At 38.0% G+C, this 14,359-nt stretch overlaps 1 protein-coding gene across 2 annotated transcripts in view; it reads left to right on the top strand.

Annotated features, from left to right (window-relative positions):
* Positions 1-14,359, top strand: part of LOC106092265 (uncharacterized) — a 104,071-nt gene that overhangs the window by 59,556 nt on the left and 30,156 nt on the right. The window contains exon 1 of one of the 2 annotated variants that reach the window (XM_059365981.1): positions 5,422-5,505. The exons of the other annotated variant lie outside the window; for it this stretch is intronic. Coding sequence (XP_059221964.1) covers positions 5,475-5,505 — 31 coding nt within the window. The 5' untranslated portion in view covers positions 5,422-5,474. Of the gene's footprint in view, positions 1-5,421; positions 5,506-14,359 lie in introns of those variants that run through there. 2 annotated transcript variants of the gene reach the window in all.

Here is a 14,359-nt window from a genome sequence, read left to right as displayed (position 1 = left end):
ATCGGACTATATCTTGATATAGCTCCCATATGGACCGATCCGGCGATTTAGGGTATTAGGCCCATAAAAGCCACATTGAGCCACAGTGAGTTGTGTTTAACCCTTCGACATCTTTTGCCAATTTGGCCCATATCAGTCCCGATTTGGATATAGCTGCCATATAGACCGATCCTTCGATTTAGGGTCTTAGGCCCATAAAAACCACATTTATTGTCCGATTTTGCTGAAATTTGGGACAGTGAGTTGTGCTAGGCCCTTCGATATCCTTTGGCAATTTGGCTCAGATCAGTCAAGATTTGGATATAGCTGCCATATAAACCGATCCTGCGATTTAGGGTCTTAGGCTCATAAAAGCCACATTTATTATCCGATTTTGCTGAAATTTGGGACACTGAGTTGTATTAGGCCCTTCGACTTCCTTCGTTAATTTGGTCCGGATCGGTTCAGATTTGGATATAGCTGCCATATAGACCGATCCTCCGTTTTAGGGTCTTAGGCCCATAAAAGCCACATTTATTACCAGATTTTGCTGAAATTTAGGACAGTGAGTTGTGTTAGGCCCTTCGATATCCTTTGGCAATTTGGCTCAGATCAGTCAAGATTTGGATATAGCTGCCATATAAACCGATCCTGCGATTTAGGGTCTTAGGCTCATAAAAGCCACATTTATTATCCGATTTTGCTGAAATTTGGGACACTGAGTTGTATTAGGCCCTTCGACTTCCTTCGTTAATTTGGTCCGGATCGGTTCAGATTTGGATATAGCTGCCATATAGACCGATCCTCCGATTTAGGGTCTTAGGCCCATAAAAGCCACATTTATTATCCGATTTTGTTGAAATTTGGGACAGTCAGTTGGGTTAGGCCCTTCGACATACTTTCTCAATTTGGTCCAGATCGATTGAGATTTGGATATAGCTGCCATATAAACCAATCCTCCGTTTTACTGTCTTAGGCCTATACAATTCACATTTATTATCCGATTTTGCTGAAATTTGGGACAATCAGTTGTCTTAGGTCCTTTAATATCCTTCGTTAATTTGGCTCAGATCGGTTCAGATTTGAATATAGGTGCCATATAGACCGATCTCTCGATTTATGATTTTGGGCTCATAAAAGCCACATTTATTATCCGATTTTGCTGAAATTTTGGACAGTAAGTTGGGTTAAGCCCTTCGACATCCTTTCTCAATTTGGCTCAGATCGGTTCAGATTTGGATATTGCTGCCATATAGACCGATCTCTCTGTTTTAGGTTTTGGGGTCATAAAAGGCTCATTTATTGCCCGATTTCGCCGAAATTTGGGACAGTAAGTTGTGTTTGGCTCTTCGACATTTTTCTCCAACATGGCTCAAATCGGCCCAGATTCAAAGTCGTGTCTCCATAAAAGGCGCATTTATAATCCGATTTCACTGAAATTTGACACAGTGACTTATATTAGGCTTTTCAATATCCGTGTCGTATATGCTTCAGATCGGTTTATTTTAAAATATAGCTACTAAAAAAAAGACCAATATTTTTTTATACATAATTGAACAATGATTTGTACTTATTAGTATTTGCTGCTATGGGACATAAGGTGTGCAATTTTCACCGGATTCTGATGAAAGGTGCTTTACATATGCACCCGAGGTGGTGGGTATCCAAAGTTCGACCCGGCCGCACCTAACGCCGTTTTACTTGTTTTTGATGTTCTCGCCAGGATTCGAACCCAAGCGTTTAGAGTCAAGAGCGGACATGCTTACCTCTGCACTATGACCTGATCAAACGTTCTTTTCAGTAAATCGATTATGATGTGTGCTGTGTGGCACATTCTTGTTGAAACCGCATTTCGTCCAGGTCCAAATCTTCCAATTCAAAATAAGCAGTGAGCATAGTGCTGTAGCTTTGTCGGTAAAATGACGATTGGCATCATCGGCGATGTTGCACCAAACTGTGTTTTTTTTTTGGTGGGTAAAGTGTCGATTCGTAAAGCACATGTGGATTTTCGCTTGACCAATAGATCATTTTTTGCTTTTTGGCGAACCCATAAGCCAAAAATGAGCTACGTCACTCAAGATGATTTTGCGACGATGACGCTCTTAATGTACCGGTCACCGACTCCGAATTTCGATAGTAAATATGTATGAGTTTTAGGCGTTGTTCATTCGTATACTTTACCATGATAAAAATGTTGAGTTTATTGAATGCATTGACAGGGACCATTCGATGATTAGTGTTAGAGTGCGTAAACAAATAAAATTCAAAGTTACCAAGTCCCTTTTGTATATCCCTTTATATGCTTTATAGAGTTAAAAATTGATATTTCGATGTGTTGCAAACAGAAAGACAAAATGAAAATCCTGCCTCCCTTCGGTGATGAATACAAAAAACAAGCAATATTTACAATTACAAAATTCATATGCATTTTAAATACATACATATAAACATATCTTTTTTTAAATTGAATTGTATTGTAAATAAATTGTTTTACCAACTTACTCATTGTAAAGATGACTTAAGTCTTCTAACTCTCTACAATATATTTTAAGTTTGTCTTATTTATTTTCGTAATTTTCCTTTTCTTTTGTTTAAATTTTGTTTTGAAGATTGTAATCAATCACCTAAAACGTACTTATATTTCTTCTTAAATTATGTTTTGTTGAGTACAAGACAATTCTCTCGTTCACTCATGGCCATGGGTTGAACTTCTTGCAAGCATAAAGTCATTATTTACAATGACAAAGAAATTTCCATTATCTTTTTTATTTTGTTTTAAATTTCACCCTGTCCTAAGATGACCATAAAGTATGGCAATCGCCAACAGTGTCTGCATGTATATGTTTATGTATTTTTTTGCTTTTTAAGCCAACAATCTCAAATGTGTCATGGTATTTACAAAAGGACTCGAGTAAAACGACATAAAAATGATATTAAAGATAAATATGTAATCCCATAAAAGGATACAATTTTGAGCCAAGATTGCGGGTGACAAATAGGCAGTACCAAAATAAAAACTAAATGCGTCTTTTGATAAACTGGGCGGAGTAAATCACTTTATCTTTTTTGTAAAATTAAAAAAAAACAAAGCAAGTAAGAGTGTGCTAAGTTCGGCCGTGCCGAATATTATATACCCTCAACCAACTAAGAACTGTTATGCTATTGGAGCTATATCAAGTTATAGTCCCATTCGGATCATAAATGAATTGAATGTTGAAGACCATAGAAGAAGAAGTCGTAGAAGTCATTGTGTAATATTTAAGTCCATTCGGATAAGAATTGCGCCATGTAGGGGCTCAAGAAGCAAAATCTTGAGATCGGTTTATATGGGAGCTGTATCAAGCTATTGATCGATTCAGACCATATTGGTCACGTATATTGTAGGTCATGAGAGAAGCCGTTGTACAAAATTTCTTCCAAATCGGATGAGAATTGCGCCCTCTAGAGGCTCAAGAAGTCAAGATCCCAGATCGGTTTATATGGCAGCTATATCAGGTTCTATACCGATTTACGAGAGGCTTAAGACGTCTAGTCCCAAGATCGGTTTATATGACAGCTATATCAGTTTACGTACCGATTTGCGCCATATTAAACAGAGTAGTTGGAAGTCATAACAAAACACCTCGTGCAAAATTTCAGTCAAATCGGAGGAGAATTGCGCTCGCTAGAGGCTCAAGAAGTCAAGATCGGTTTATATGGCAGCTATATCAGGTTATGAACCGATTATAGCAATACTAAGGACAGTTGTTGGAAGTGATACCAATACACCCCGTGCAAAATTTCAGTCAAATCGGACGAGAATTGCGCTCTAGAGGCTCAAAAAGTCAAGACCCAAGATCGGTTTATATGGCAGCTATATTAAAACATGGACCGATTTAGCCCATTAACAATTCCATCCGACCTACACTAATATAGAGTATCCGTGCAAAGTCTCAAGTCGCCAGCTTTACTCCTTCCAATGTAAGTGAGCTTTCGACAGACAGATGGACGGACAGACGGACGCACAGACGGAAGGACGGACAGACGGACGGACAGACGGACGGACGGACGGGCGGACGGGCAGACGGACGGACGAACGGACGGACAGACGGGCGGAAAAACGGACGGACTTGGCTATATCGACTTATAATGTCTTGACGATCAAGAATATATACACTTTATGGGGTCTTCGACGCACATTTCGAGGTGTTATAAACAGAATGATGAAATTAGTATAGCCCCATCCTGTGGTGGAGAGTATAAAGATTTAATAGTACCACCACACAGCAGTACCCTTTAAATAGAAACCTAGCAAAAACCCCCTTTCGTCACAATCCGATGAAAATTGGATAACTAATGCACCCAAATTCGGCACGGACATTGAGTGGTCTTATAAATATAAGTCACTGTTGAATTTTAAATAAATGAAACTTTTATGATCTTCAGACCCTTAAATACACTGTTTAAAATTTCAGTGAAATCGGTTTAAAAATAAAGCTTTTATGCCCTCAGACCCTTTAGCGGAAGATTGGTCTATATGGCAGCTATATCTAAATATAGGCCGATCTGAACCACATTTGGGGCATACGTCGGGACACCCAAAAATTATCAACTGTTTCAAATTTCAGAAAAATCGGATACTAAATAGGGCTTTTATGGGCTTCAGACCCTTTATCGGGTGATCGGTCTAAAGGGCGGCTATATCTATATATGGTCGGATCTGAACCATATTGGGGTCAGTTGTAGGTAGGCCTAAAACTACTCACTGTTTCAAATTTCAGCGAAATCGGATGAAAAACAAAGCATTTATGGGCATTAGACCTTTTATCGGAAAATCGGTCTATATAGCAGCTATATCCAAATATGGTCCGATTTGGTCCGTTCATGAACTTAAACAGCATGCATAAAAAATTCATATATGTGCCAAGTTTCAGCTCAATATCTCAATTTTTGAAGGCTGTAGAGTGATTACAAAGGACAGACAGTCGGACACACACACGGACAGACGGACAGACACACGGACTTCGTTAAATCGTCCTAGAATTTTTCGACGATCCTAAATATATATACTTTGTAGGGTCGGAAATGGAAATTTCGATGTGTTGCAAACGGAATGACTATATGAATATACCCCCTATCCTACGGTGGCGGGTATAAAATGAATAATCGAGATAGTTTAATATACATATTGCAACAAGTGGTCTGTTTTCGTTATGTTTATCTAAGGTATTCGCTATATAGATTAGTTGGTGAAACTCAAGGCAACCCATATTATCGAAAAAACTCCTCTCCTGCTTGCACATCATATAATTCCATTCTAATGATATCCACGCAACATGTGTATGTGTTGAGTATATTGACAAGTGTTTCATAAGTTTCTATTTTCTATTTTCCATAGTACTTTGTGCTGTGTAACACAATATTTAATGTCCTCTTGTCATACTGCTGCTAGAGATTTTGGAGATTCAATTCAATTAAATACAAATGAATGATACTTCTGTCAACATACTGTACATATGTTTGCTAAACGATACAACTTTCATTCTGGTATGTCATTTTTTTGTTCCGTACATTTTTTTCTATAGTTATTTGCAAAATATCGATATGTGTCACTTAGACACGTTCTTTTTTTATTTTGCTGTCACAAAATCAATACGTCTTCTATGACAATGCAATTTATTTGATTGCATGCCAAGCAAGAGCTAGAATGATAGCAAATAAATTCACCGGTATGGGCAATGAAAAATTTTGAAGCCATGCTTGTGACAGCACTCAGGCAAAAAAGATTGGATTTTTAGAGATGGATTTATAAAAAAATAACAGAAAATGGGGGGTACGATAGGTGTTTGGACTTTGGAATTGTAACTCACAAATAGGAATTTAACAAAAAAAAGTAAAAAGGCGTTAAGTTTGGGCGGGGCGAACTTTGGATACCCAGCACCTAGGGTATATATGTAAACCACCTTGTGTTAAGATCCGATGAAAAATGTATACCTTATGTTCCATAGCAGCTTTATCGATTTGGACCAAATACTAACAAGTACCAGTCATTGATCAATTGTGTATAACAAAATATCGGTCTATTTGAACCATGTAGGACACGGATGTCGAAAAGCCTAACACAAGGCACTGTGTCAAATTTCAGTGTAATCGGATTATAAATGCGCCTTTTATGGGTCCAAGACATTAAATAGAGATATCGGTCTATATGGCAGCTAAATTCAAATCTGAACCCATCTGGGCCAAATTGAATAAGGATGTCGAAGGGCCTAACACAACTCACTGTTCCAAATATCGGCTGCATCGGACAATAAATGCGCCTTTTATGGCCCCAAAACTTTAAATCGAGAGATCGATACATATGGCAGCTATATTCAAATCTCGACCGATCTGGGCCACATTGAAGAAGTATGTCGAAAGGCCTAACAGAACTCACTGTCACAAATTTCAGCTAAATTGGTTAATAAATGTGGCTTTTAGGGGCCTAAGACCTTAAATCAGCACATACTGGGAATTGAAATAGAACATCTCATGCCCTATATTGTAGGGATGTGACCAAAATTGGGAGATTTTACTGCCTTAAACGTCTCATGTAAAATCGGACGAATATTTTGGATTCTACAGCCTTAAAAGGCCTTAACGATATGCATGGGAGCTATATCTATATCTGAACCGATTTTGATGAAATTTTTGCACATACATTGAGACTTCACAAAAACGACTCCACGCCAAATTTGATAAAGGTCGGACCAAAATTATGGCTTCTACAGCCTTAAAAGTCCATATCGGATTAAAGATATATATGGGAGCTATATCCAATTCTGAACCGATTTTTATGAAATTTTGCACACATATATAGACCTCAAATAAAATACCCAATGCCAAATGTTGTAAAGATCGGACTTAAATTGTGTCTTTTACAGCCTTTAAAACCAATATCTAATGAAATATATATATGGGAGCTATATCTAAATCTGAACCGATTTTTTTCAAAATCAATTGCGTTTGTCCTTGGGTAAAAAAAGTGACATGTGCAAAATTTAGTGGTGGTGGTAAGTGGTTGTAGTGAGCCTTTTTGCAGACTGCCACTAAAACACAATATAAAACAAGTAAAAGCGTGCTAAGTTCAGCCGAGCCGAATCTTATATACCCTCCACCATGGATCGCATGTGTCAAGTTCTTTTCCCGGCATCTCTTCTTAGGCAAAACAGGATATAAGAAAAGATTTGCTCTGCTTTTAGAGCGATATCAAGATATGGTCCGGTTTGGACCACAATTAAATTATATGTTGGAGACCTGTCTAAAATGTCAGCCAATTCGAATAAGAATTGCGCCCTTTGGGGGCTCAAGAAGTAAAATAGAGAGATCGATTTATATGGGAGTTGTATCGGGCTATATACCGATTCAGATCATAATAAACACGTATATAAATGGTCATGAGAGAATCCGTCGTACAAAATTTCAGGCAAATCGGATAATAATTGCGACCTCTACAGGTTCAAGAAGTCAAGATCCCCGATCGGTTTATTTGACAGCTATATCAGGTTATAAACCGATTTGAACCATACTTGGCACAGTTGTTGGATATCATAACAAAACACGTCGAGCCAAAATTCATTCAAATCGGATAAGAATTGCGCACTCTAGAGGCTCAAGAAGTCAAGACCCAAGATCGGTTTATATGACAGCTATATCAGGTTATAGACCGATTTGAACCATTCTTGGCACAGTTGTTGAAAATCATGACAAAACACGTCGTGCGAAATTTCATTCCAATCGGATAAGAATTGCGCACTCTAGAGGCTCTAGAAATCAAGACCCAAGATCGGCTTATATGGCAGCTATATCAGGTTATGAACCGATTTGAACCATACTTGGCACAATTGTTGGATATCATAACAAAACAAGTCGTGCCAAAATTCATTCAAATCGGATAAGAATTGCGCCCTCTAGAGGCTCCAGAAGTCAAGACCCAAGATCGGTTTATATGGCAGCTATATCAAAACATGGACCGATATGGCCCATTTACAATACCAACCGACCTACACTAATAAGAAGTATTTGTGCAAAATTTCAAGCGGCTAGCTTTACTCCTTCGGAAGTTAGCGTGCTTTCGACAGACAGACGGACGGACGGATGGACGGACGGACGGACGGACAGACGAACGGACGGACGGACGGACAGACGGACGGACGGACATGCCTAGAGCGACATAAAGTGTCACGACGATCAAGAATCAAGAATTTATGGAGTCTCAGACGAATATTTCGAGTAGTTACAAACAGAATGACGAAATTAGTATACCCCCCATCTTATGGTGGAGGGTATAAAAAGTTTAAAACATAATTTTTTAGAGAAATAAAATTATTTCTGGAACGTCTTATAACAGCGACAATATTTGATCATAACAAACAAAGTAGTCAAAAAGTTAAAAATATGAAATAATTCAAATGACGCCTTTAGAGCCTATATGGCCGGTATACACTTCCGCAAATAAAAAACAAAACATATAGATGCACACGTAAAGTGTAAACAACTTTGTGTTGCTTCGAACGGCTGACTCTATTTCATTTGGTTGATGTTCGATGATAGTCACAACATCATAGTTTGGTCTTTTCAATAGTGGTAGTGTGCCTGTCACTGATATAAAGAAATAATAATACCTTGCCTGGGTTCAGGGTGCGTATGAACAACTAATGAAATTCTAGCCATGTTACGTATACGCACTATGGTACATTGATATTCAATTGACTTTAGTAGGAAGATAGATAGATACACATATATGCTTGCAATATTATTTTATAACAAATAAAAAGGCATTAAGTTCGGCCGGGCCGAACTTTGTATACCCACCACCTCGGGTATATATGTAAACCCCCTTGCATCACATTCCGGTGCAAATTGGATAACTTATGCACCCTAATTCGGAACGTGCATTGAGTGGTCTAATAAATATAAGTCACTGTTGAATCAAAAAAATCGGGTAATGAATAAAGCTTTCATGAGCTTCAGACCCTTAATCGGCATATCGGTCTATATGACAGCTATATCTAAATATAGTCCGATCCGAAGCATATTTGGGACAGATGTCGGGAGACCTAAAGCTACTCACTGTTTAAAATTTCAGCGAAATTGGTTACAAAAAAAGTTTTTATGGGCTTCAGACCCTTTATCGGGAGATTGGTCTATACGGCAGCTATATCTAGATATAGTACGATCAGAATCATATTTGGGTCAGATGTCGGGAGGCCTAAAACTACTTTCTGCTTCAAATTTCAGCGAAATCGGTTAAAAAATATAGCTTTTATGGTTAAAAAAATGTATGCCATATATATATATATATATATATCCCTTAATCGGGAGATGGATATATATGGCAGCTATATCTAAACATACTCCGTTGTGAACCATATTTAGTTCAGATGTTGAGAGGCTTCATATAATCCACTGTTATAATTTTCAGCGAAATCGGGTAATAAATACAGCTTTTATGGGCTTCAGACCTTTAATCGGCAGATCGGTCTATATGGTCTATATGGCGGCAATATCTAAATGTAGTCCGATCTGGATCATATTTAAGTCAGATGTCGGCAGGCCACAGCTTTTATGGGCTTCAGACCTTTAATCGGCAGATCGGTCTATATGGCGGCAATATCTAAATGTAGTCCGATCTGGATCATATATAAGTCAGATGTCGGCAGGCCTAAAACTATTAAAATTTCAGCGAAATCGGGTAAAAAATATAGTTTTTATGGGCATTAGACGCTTTATCGTCAGATCGGTCTATATAGCAGCTTTATACAAATATGGCCCGATTTGGCCCGTTCAAGAACTTAACCAGCGTGCATCAAAATGACGTATCTGTGCTCAATATCTCAATTTATGAAGGCTGTAGAGTGATAACAAGAGACGGACGGACAGACACACGGACATCGTTAAATCGTCTTAGAATTTTATGACGATCCGAAATATATATGCTTTGTAGGGTCGGAAATTGATATTCCGATGTGTTGCAAACTAAGTGAATATTCCCCCTATCTAAAAATGCTTTAAAAATGAAAGACATTTACGCCGATAAACTATAATGTCTTGTACAGAGATAACAAAAACGCAGTTAATCATCAATATGCAGATATTGTAACTTTATATACAATAATACCAAACAGTATTCAAAGCTTTATATCGGCAATATCATAGGTATAGTTAAAAAAAGTAAAAGCCTGTCAAGTTCAGAAGGGCCGAATCTTATATACCCTCTACCATGGATGCATTTTCCAAGTTCTTTGTCCAATATCTCTTTATATGCAAAAAAGGTTAATGGATAAGAACTGTTATGTTATTGGAGCTATATCAGGTTATGGACCGATTCGGACGGTATTTGGTTTGGTCGTCGGAAATCGTAGTAGAAGAGCAACATTACAAATCGGATTAGAATTGCGCCCTATATGGACTCAATAATTAAAATCGGGAGATTGGTTTATATGGGAGCCATAATAGGTTATGGATCGATTCAGTTCATTATTTCAATGAGATACAAATGGAATAAGGATGTTAGTATACCCATATCCTATGGTGGAGTGTATAACAAGAAAAAGAGCATTAAATTCGGCCAAGCCGAACTTTGGATACCCATCACCTCAGCTGTATTAATTAATAGCATTTTGACGAAATCCGGTGAAAATGTACCATGGCGATGCCTCCTTCCTAATTCGAGCTGCAATTTTTCTAAAACTACTCAATTTTCAAGTATTTCTTTTCTGGGCGTTAATGAGCTGAGCATTTCATTTTCATTTCCCTTAAATCCCTGTTTTCTTTCATGCGTCTAAGGCCTCATAAAGTATATATATTCTTGATTGTCATGTCGTTTAAAGTCGATCTAGCCATGTCCGTCCGACCGTCTGTCCGTCTGTCTGTCCGTCCGTCCGTCCGTCTGACTGTCGTAAGCACGCTAACTTTCGAAGGAGTAAAGCTAGCCGCTTGTAGGTCGGTTGGTATTGTAAATGGGCCAAATCGCTCCATGTTTTGATATAGCTGCCACATAAACCGATCTTGGATCTTAACTTCTTGAGCCTCTAGGGGGCCCAATTCTTATCCGATTTGACTGCTATTTTGGACATGGTCTTTCGGTATCACTTCCAACAACTGTGCTGAGTATGGTTGAAATCGGTCCATGTTTTGAGATAGCTGCAATATAAACCGATCTTGGGTCTTGACTTCTTGAGCCTCAAGAGGGCACAATTCTTATCCGACTGAAATTTTGCACGTAGTGTTTTGGTATCACTTATAACAACTGTGGTAAGTATCATTCAAATCGGTTCATAATCTGATATAGCTGTCATATAAACCGATAATGGATCTTGACTTCTTGAGCCAATAGAACGCGCAATTATCATCCGATTTGGCTAAAATTTAGTATGAGGTGTTTTGATGTGATTTCCAACAAATGTGTTCAGTATAGATCAAATCGATACATAACCTGAAATAGCTGCCATATAAACCGATCTGTGATTTTGACTTCTTAAGCCTCTAGAGGGCGCAATTCTTATGCAATTTGGCTGAATTTTTATACCCAAACCACCACTGAGGTACAGGGTATTATAGATTTGTGCATTTGTTTGCAACGCTAAGAAGGAGAAGTGCTAGACCCATTGCTAAGTATACCGATCGACTCAGAATCACTTTCTGATTCTATTTAGTCATGTCCGTCTGTGAGTCCATGTATTCTTGTAGTCAAAGTGCAGGTCGTATTTGTTGTCCGATTATCACGAAATTATGCATGTGTCATTTTTTTTGGCCCAAGGACCAACGCTATTGATTTTGAAAAAAAAAAAAACGGTTCAGATTTAGATATAGCTCCCATATATATCTTTCATCCGATATGTCTTTTAAGGCTGTATAAGCCACAATTTTCGTCCGATCTTTAAAAAATTTCGCATTGAATACTTTTTTTGAGGTCTACACATGTGTGCAAAATTTCCTAAAAATCGTTCATGATTTAGATATAGCTCCCATATATATCTTTCATCCGATATGTCTTTTAACGCTGTATAAGCCACAATTTTCGTCCGATCTCTACAAAACTTGGCATTAAGTATTTTATTAGAGGTCTACATATGTGTGCAAAATTTCATAAAAATCGGTCATGATTTAGATATAGCCCCCATATATATGTATCGCCCGATTTACACTTAAATGGCCGTAGTAGCTTCAATTTTCAACTGATCTGCACAAAGTTTGCCACGGACTGTTTTGTTACTGATCTTAACATATCTGGAAAATTTCACCAAAATCGGTTCAGATTTAGATATGGCTCCCATATGTATCTTTTATCCGATATGGCCGTTTAAGGCTGTAGAAGCCACAATTTTCTACTGATCTTTACAATATTTGGCATGGAGTGTTTTATCAGACGTCTCTATATGTATGCAAATTTTCATATCTCCCATATATATCTTTCATCTGATTTGGCCTTTTAAGGCTGTAGAAGCCACAATTTTCGTCCGATCTTTACAAAATTTAGCATGGTGTGTTTTATATAACATCCTCATATGTGTGCAAAATTTCGTGAAATCTGAAATCGGTTCAGATTTAGATATTGCTCCCATATATATCTTTCATCCGATATGGCCTTTTAAGGCTGTAGAATCCACAATTTTCGTCCTTTTAAAGATGTGGAAATCCAAATCTTTTGTCCTATGGTAGGAAAATCTTACAAAGTTCTAAATTGCTATTTCAATTGGTATCCAAATTAAAGTCTGACTAGATTTCGAGATAAGTTCTACATATAAAAAGCACTACATACACTAGGTGGAGTAGGGTATTATAAAGTTGGCACCGCCCGACTTTTGCCTTTCCATACTGGTTTTACAATAGCTTCTCCCATGACCTTCAATATACATGTCCAAAATGGTCTGAATCGATCTATAGCCCTTACAGCACGCATATAAAACGATATTCCGATTTTACTTCTTGAGCCCCTACAAGGCGGAGACCACCGTAGCGCAAAGGTTAGCATGCTCGCCTATGACGCTGAACGCCCAGGTTCGAATCCTGGCGAGACCATCAGAAAAATTTTCAGTGGTGGTTTTCCTCTCCTAATGCTGGCAACATTTGTGAGGTACTATGCCATGTAAAACTTCTCTCCAAAGAGGTTTTGCATTGCGGCACGCCGTTCGGACTCGGCTATAAATAGGAGGCCCCTTATCATTGAGCTTAAACTTGAATCGGGCTGAACTCATTGATATGTGAGAAGTTTGCCCCTGTTCCTTAGTGGAATGTTCATGGGCAAAATTTGCATTTTTGCCCCTACAAGGCGCAAATTCTTATCCGAATGGACTTAAATATTGGACCATGGCTTCTACTATGGTCTTTAATATTTAATTCATTAATGGTCCGAATCGGACTATAAGTTGCTATAGCTCCAGTGGCATAACAATTCTTATCCATTATTCCTTTTTTTGCCTGAAAAGAGATGCCGCGCAAAGAACTCGACAAAGACGAGCCATGGTGGGGGGTATATAAGATTCTGCCCGTCCAAACTCGACAAAGACGAGCCATGGTGGAGGGTATATAAGATTCTGCCCGTCACCCCTTTTACTTGTTTGCGATCTTATTTCAATATATTGATAAAATTCACTCATGAAAAAGTCTTTTAACTCCAGCTTTTAGAGTCATAGGGGGCACATCGAAACCTATGTGCCACAGTGTTCCTCAAAATCAATGTTCAGTTATTATATATTGGGTTGCCCAAAAAGTAAATTTTTTCACTGCTTGTGACTCTGTAATTGCATTATTTTTTCTGTCAGTTATCAGCTGTTACTTTTAGCTTGCTTTAGAAAAAAGTGTAAAAAAAGTATATTTGATTAAAGTTCATTCTAAGTTTTATTAAAAATGCATTTATTTTCTTTTAAAAAATCCGCAATTACTTTTTGGGCAACCTAATAATTGCCTATGCTTAATATCGGAGGCCAGCTTGGCGCAGGCGGTTAGCATGTCCGCCTATGACGCCGAACGGCAGGTTTTAAATCCCGGCGTGAACATCAACAAAAAATTTTCAGCGGTGGTTATACCCTTACTAATGCTGGCTACATTTGTGAGATATGCTGTCATGTTAAAATTTCTCTTTCAAGTGGTGTCGCTATGCGGCATGCCGTTCGGACTCGGTATAAAAAAGGAGACCCCTTATCATTGAGCTTAAACTTTAATCGGACTGCACTCATTGATATGAGGGTAGCATTCCCTGTTCCTTAATGGAATGTTCATGGGATATTTATAAACGTTTATTTTGGATTTGGCGTTACTCCCAGCTATGCCTACCGAACACAAAACTCCTTTTTATTGTAATTTTATTTATTGCTTTCACACTATACATGAGCATTGTTTAAATTTAACAAAATTCAAT

Source organism: Stomoxys calcitrans, chromosome 3 (genome assembly GCF_963082655.1).
Source record: "Stomoxys calcitrans chromosome 3, idStoCalc2.1, whole genome shotgun sequence".
NCBI classification, from domain to species: Eukaryota; Metazoa; Arthropoda; class Insecta; order Diptera; family Muscidae; genus Stomoxys; species Stomoxys calcitrans.
Note: the sequence above shows the minus strand (reverse complement) of the source record. Positions and strands in the feature narration are given on the sequence as shown.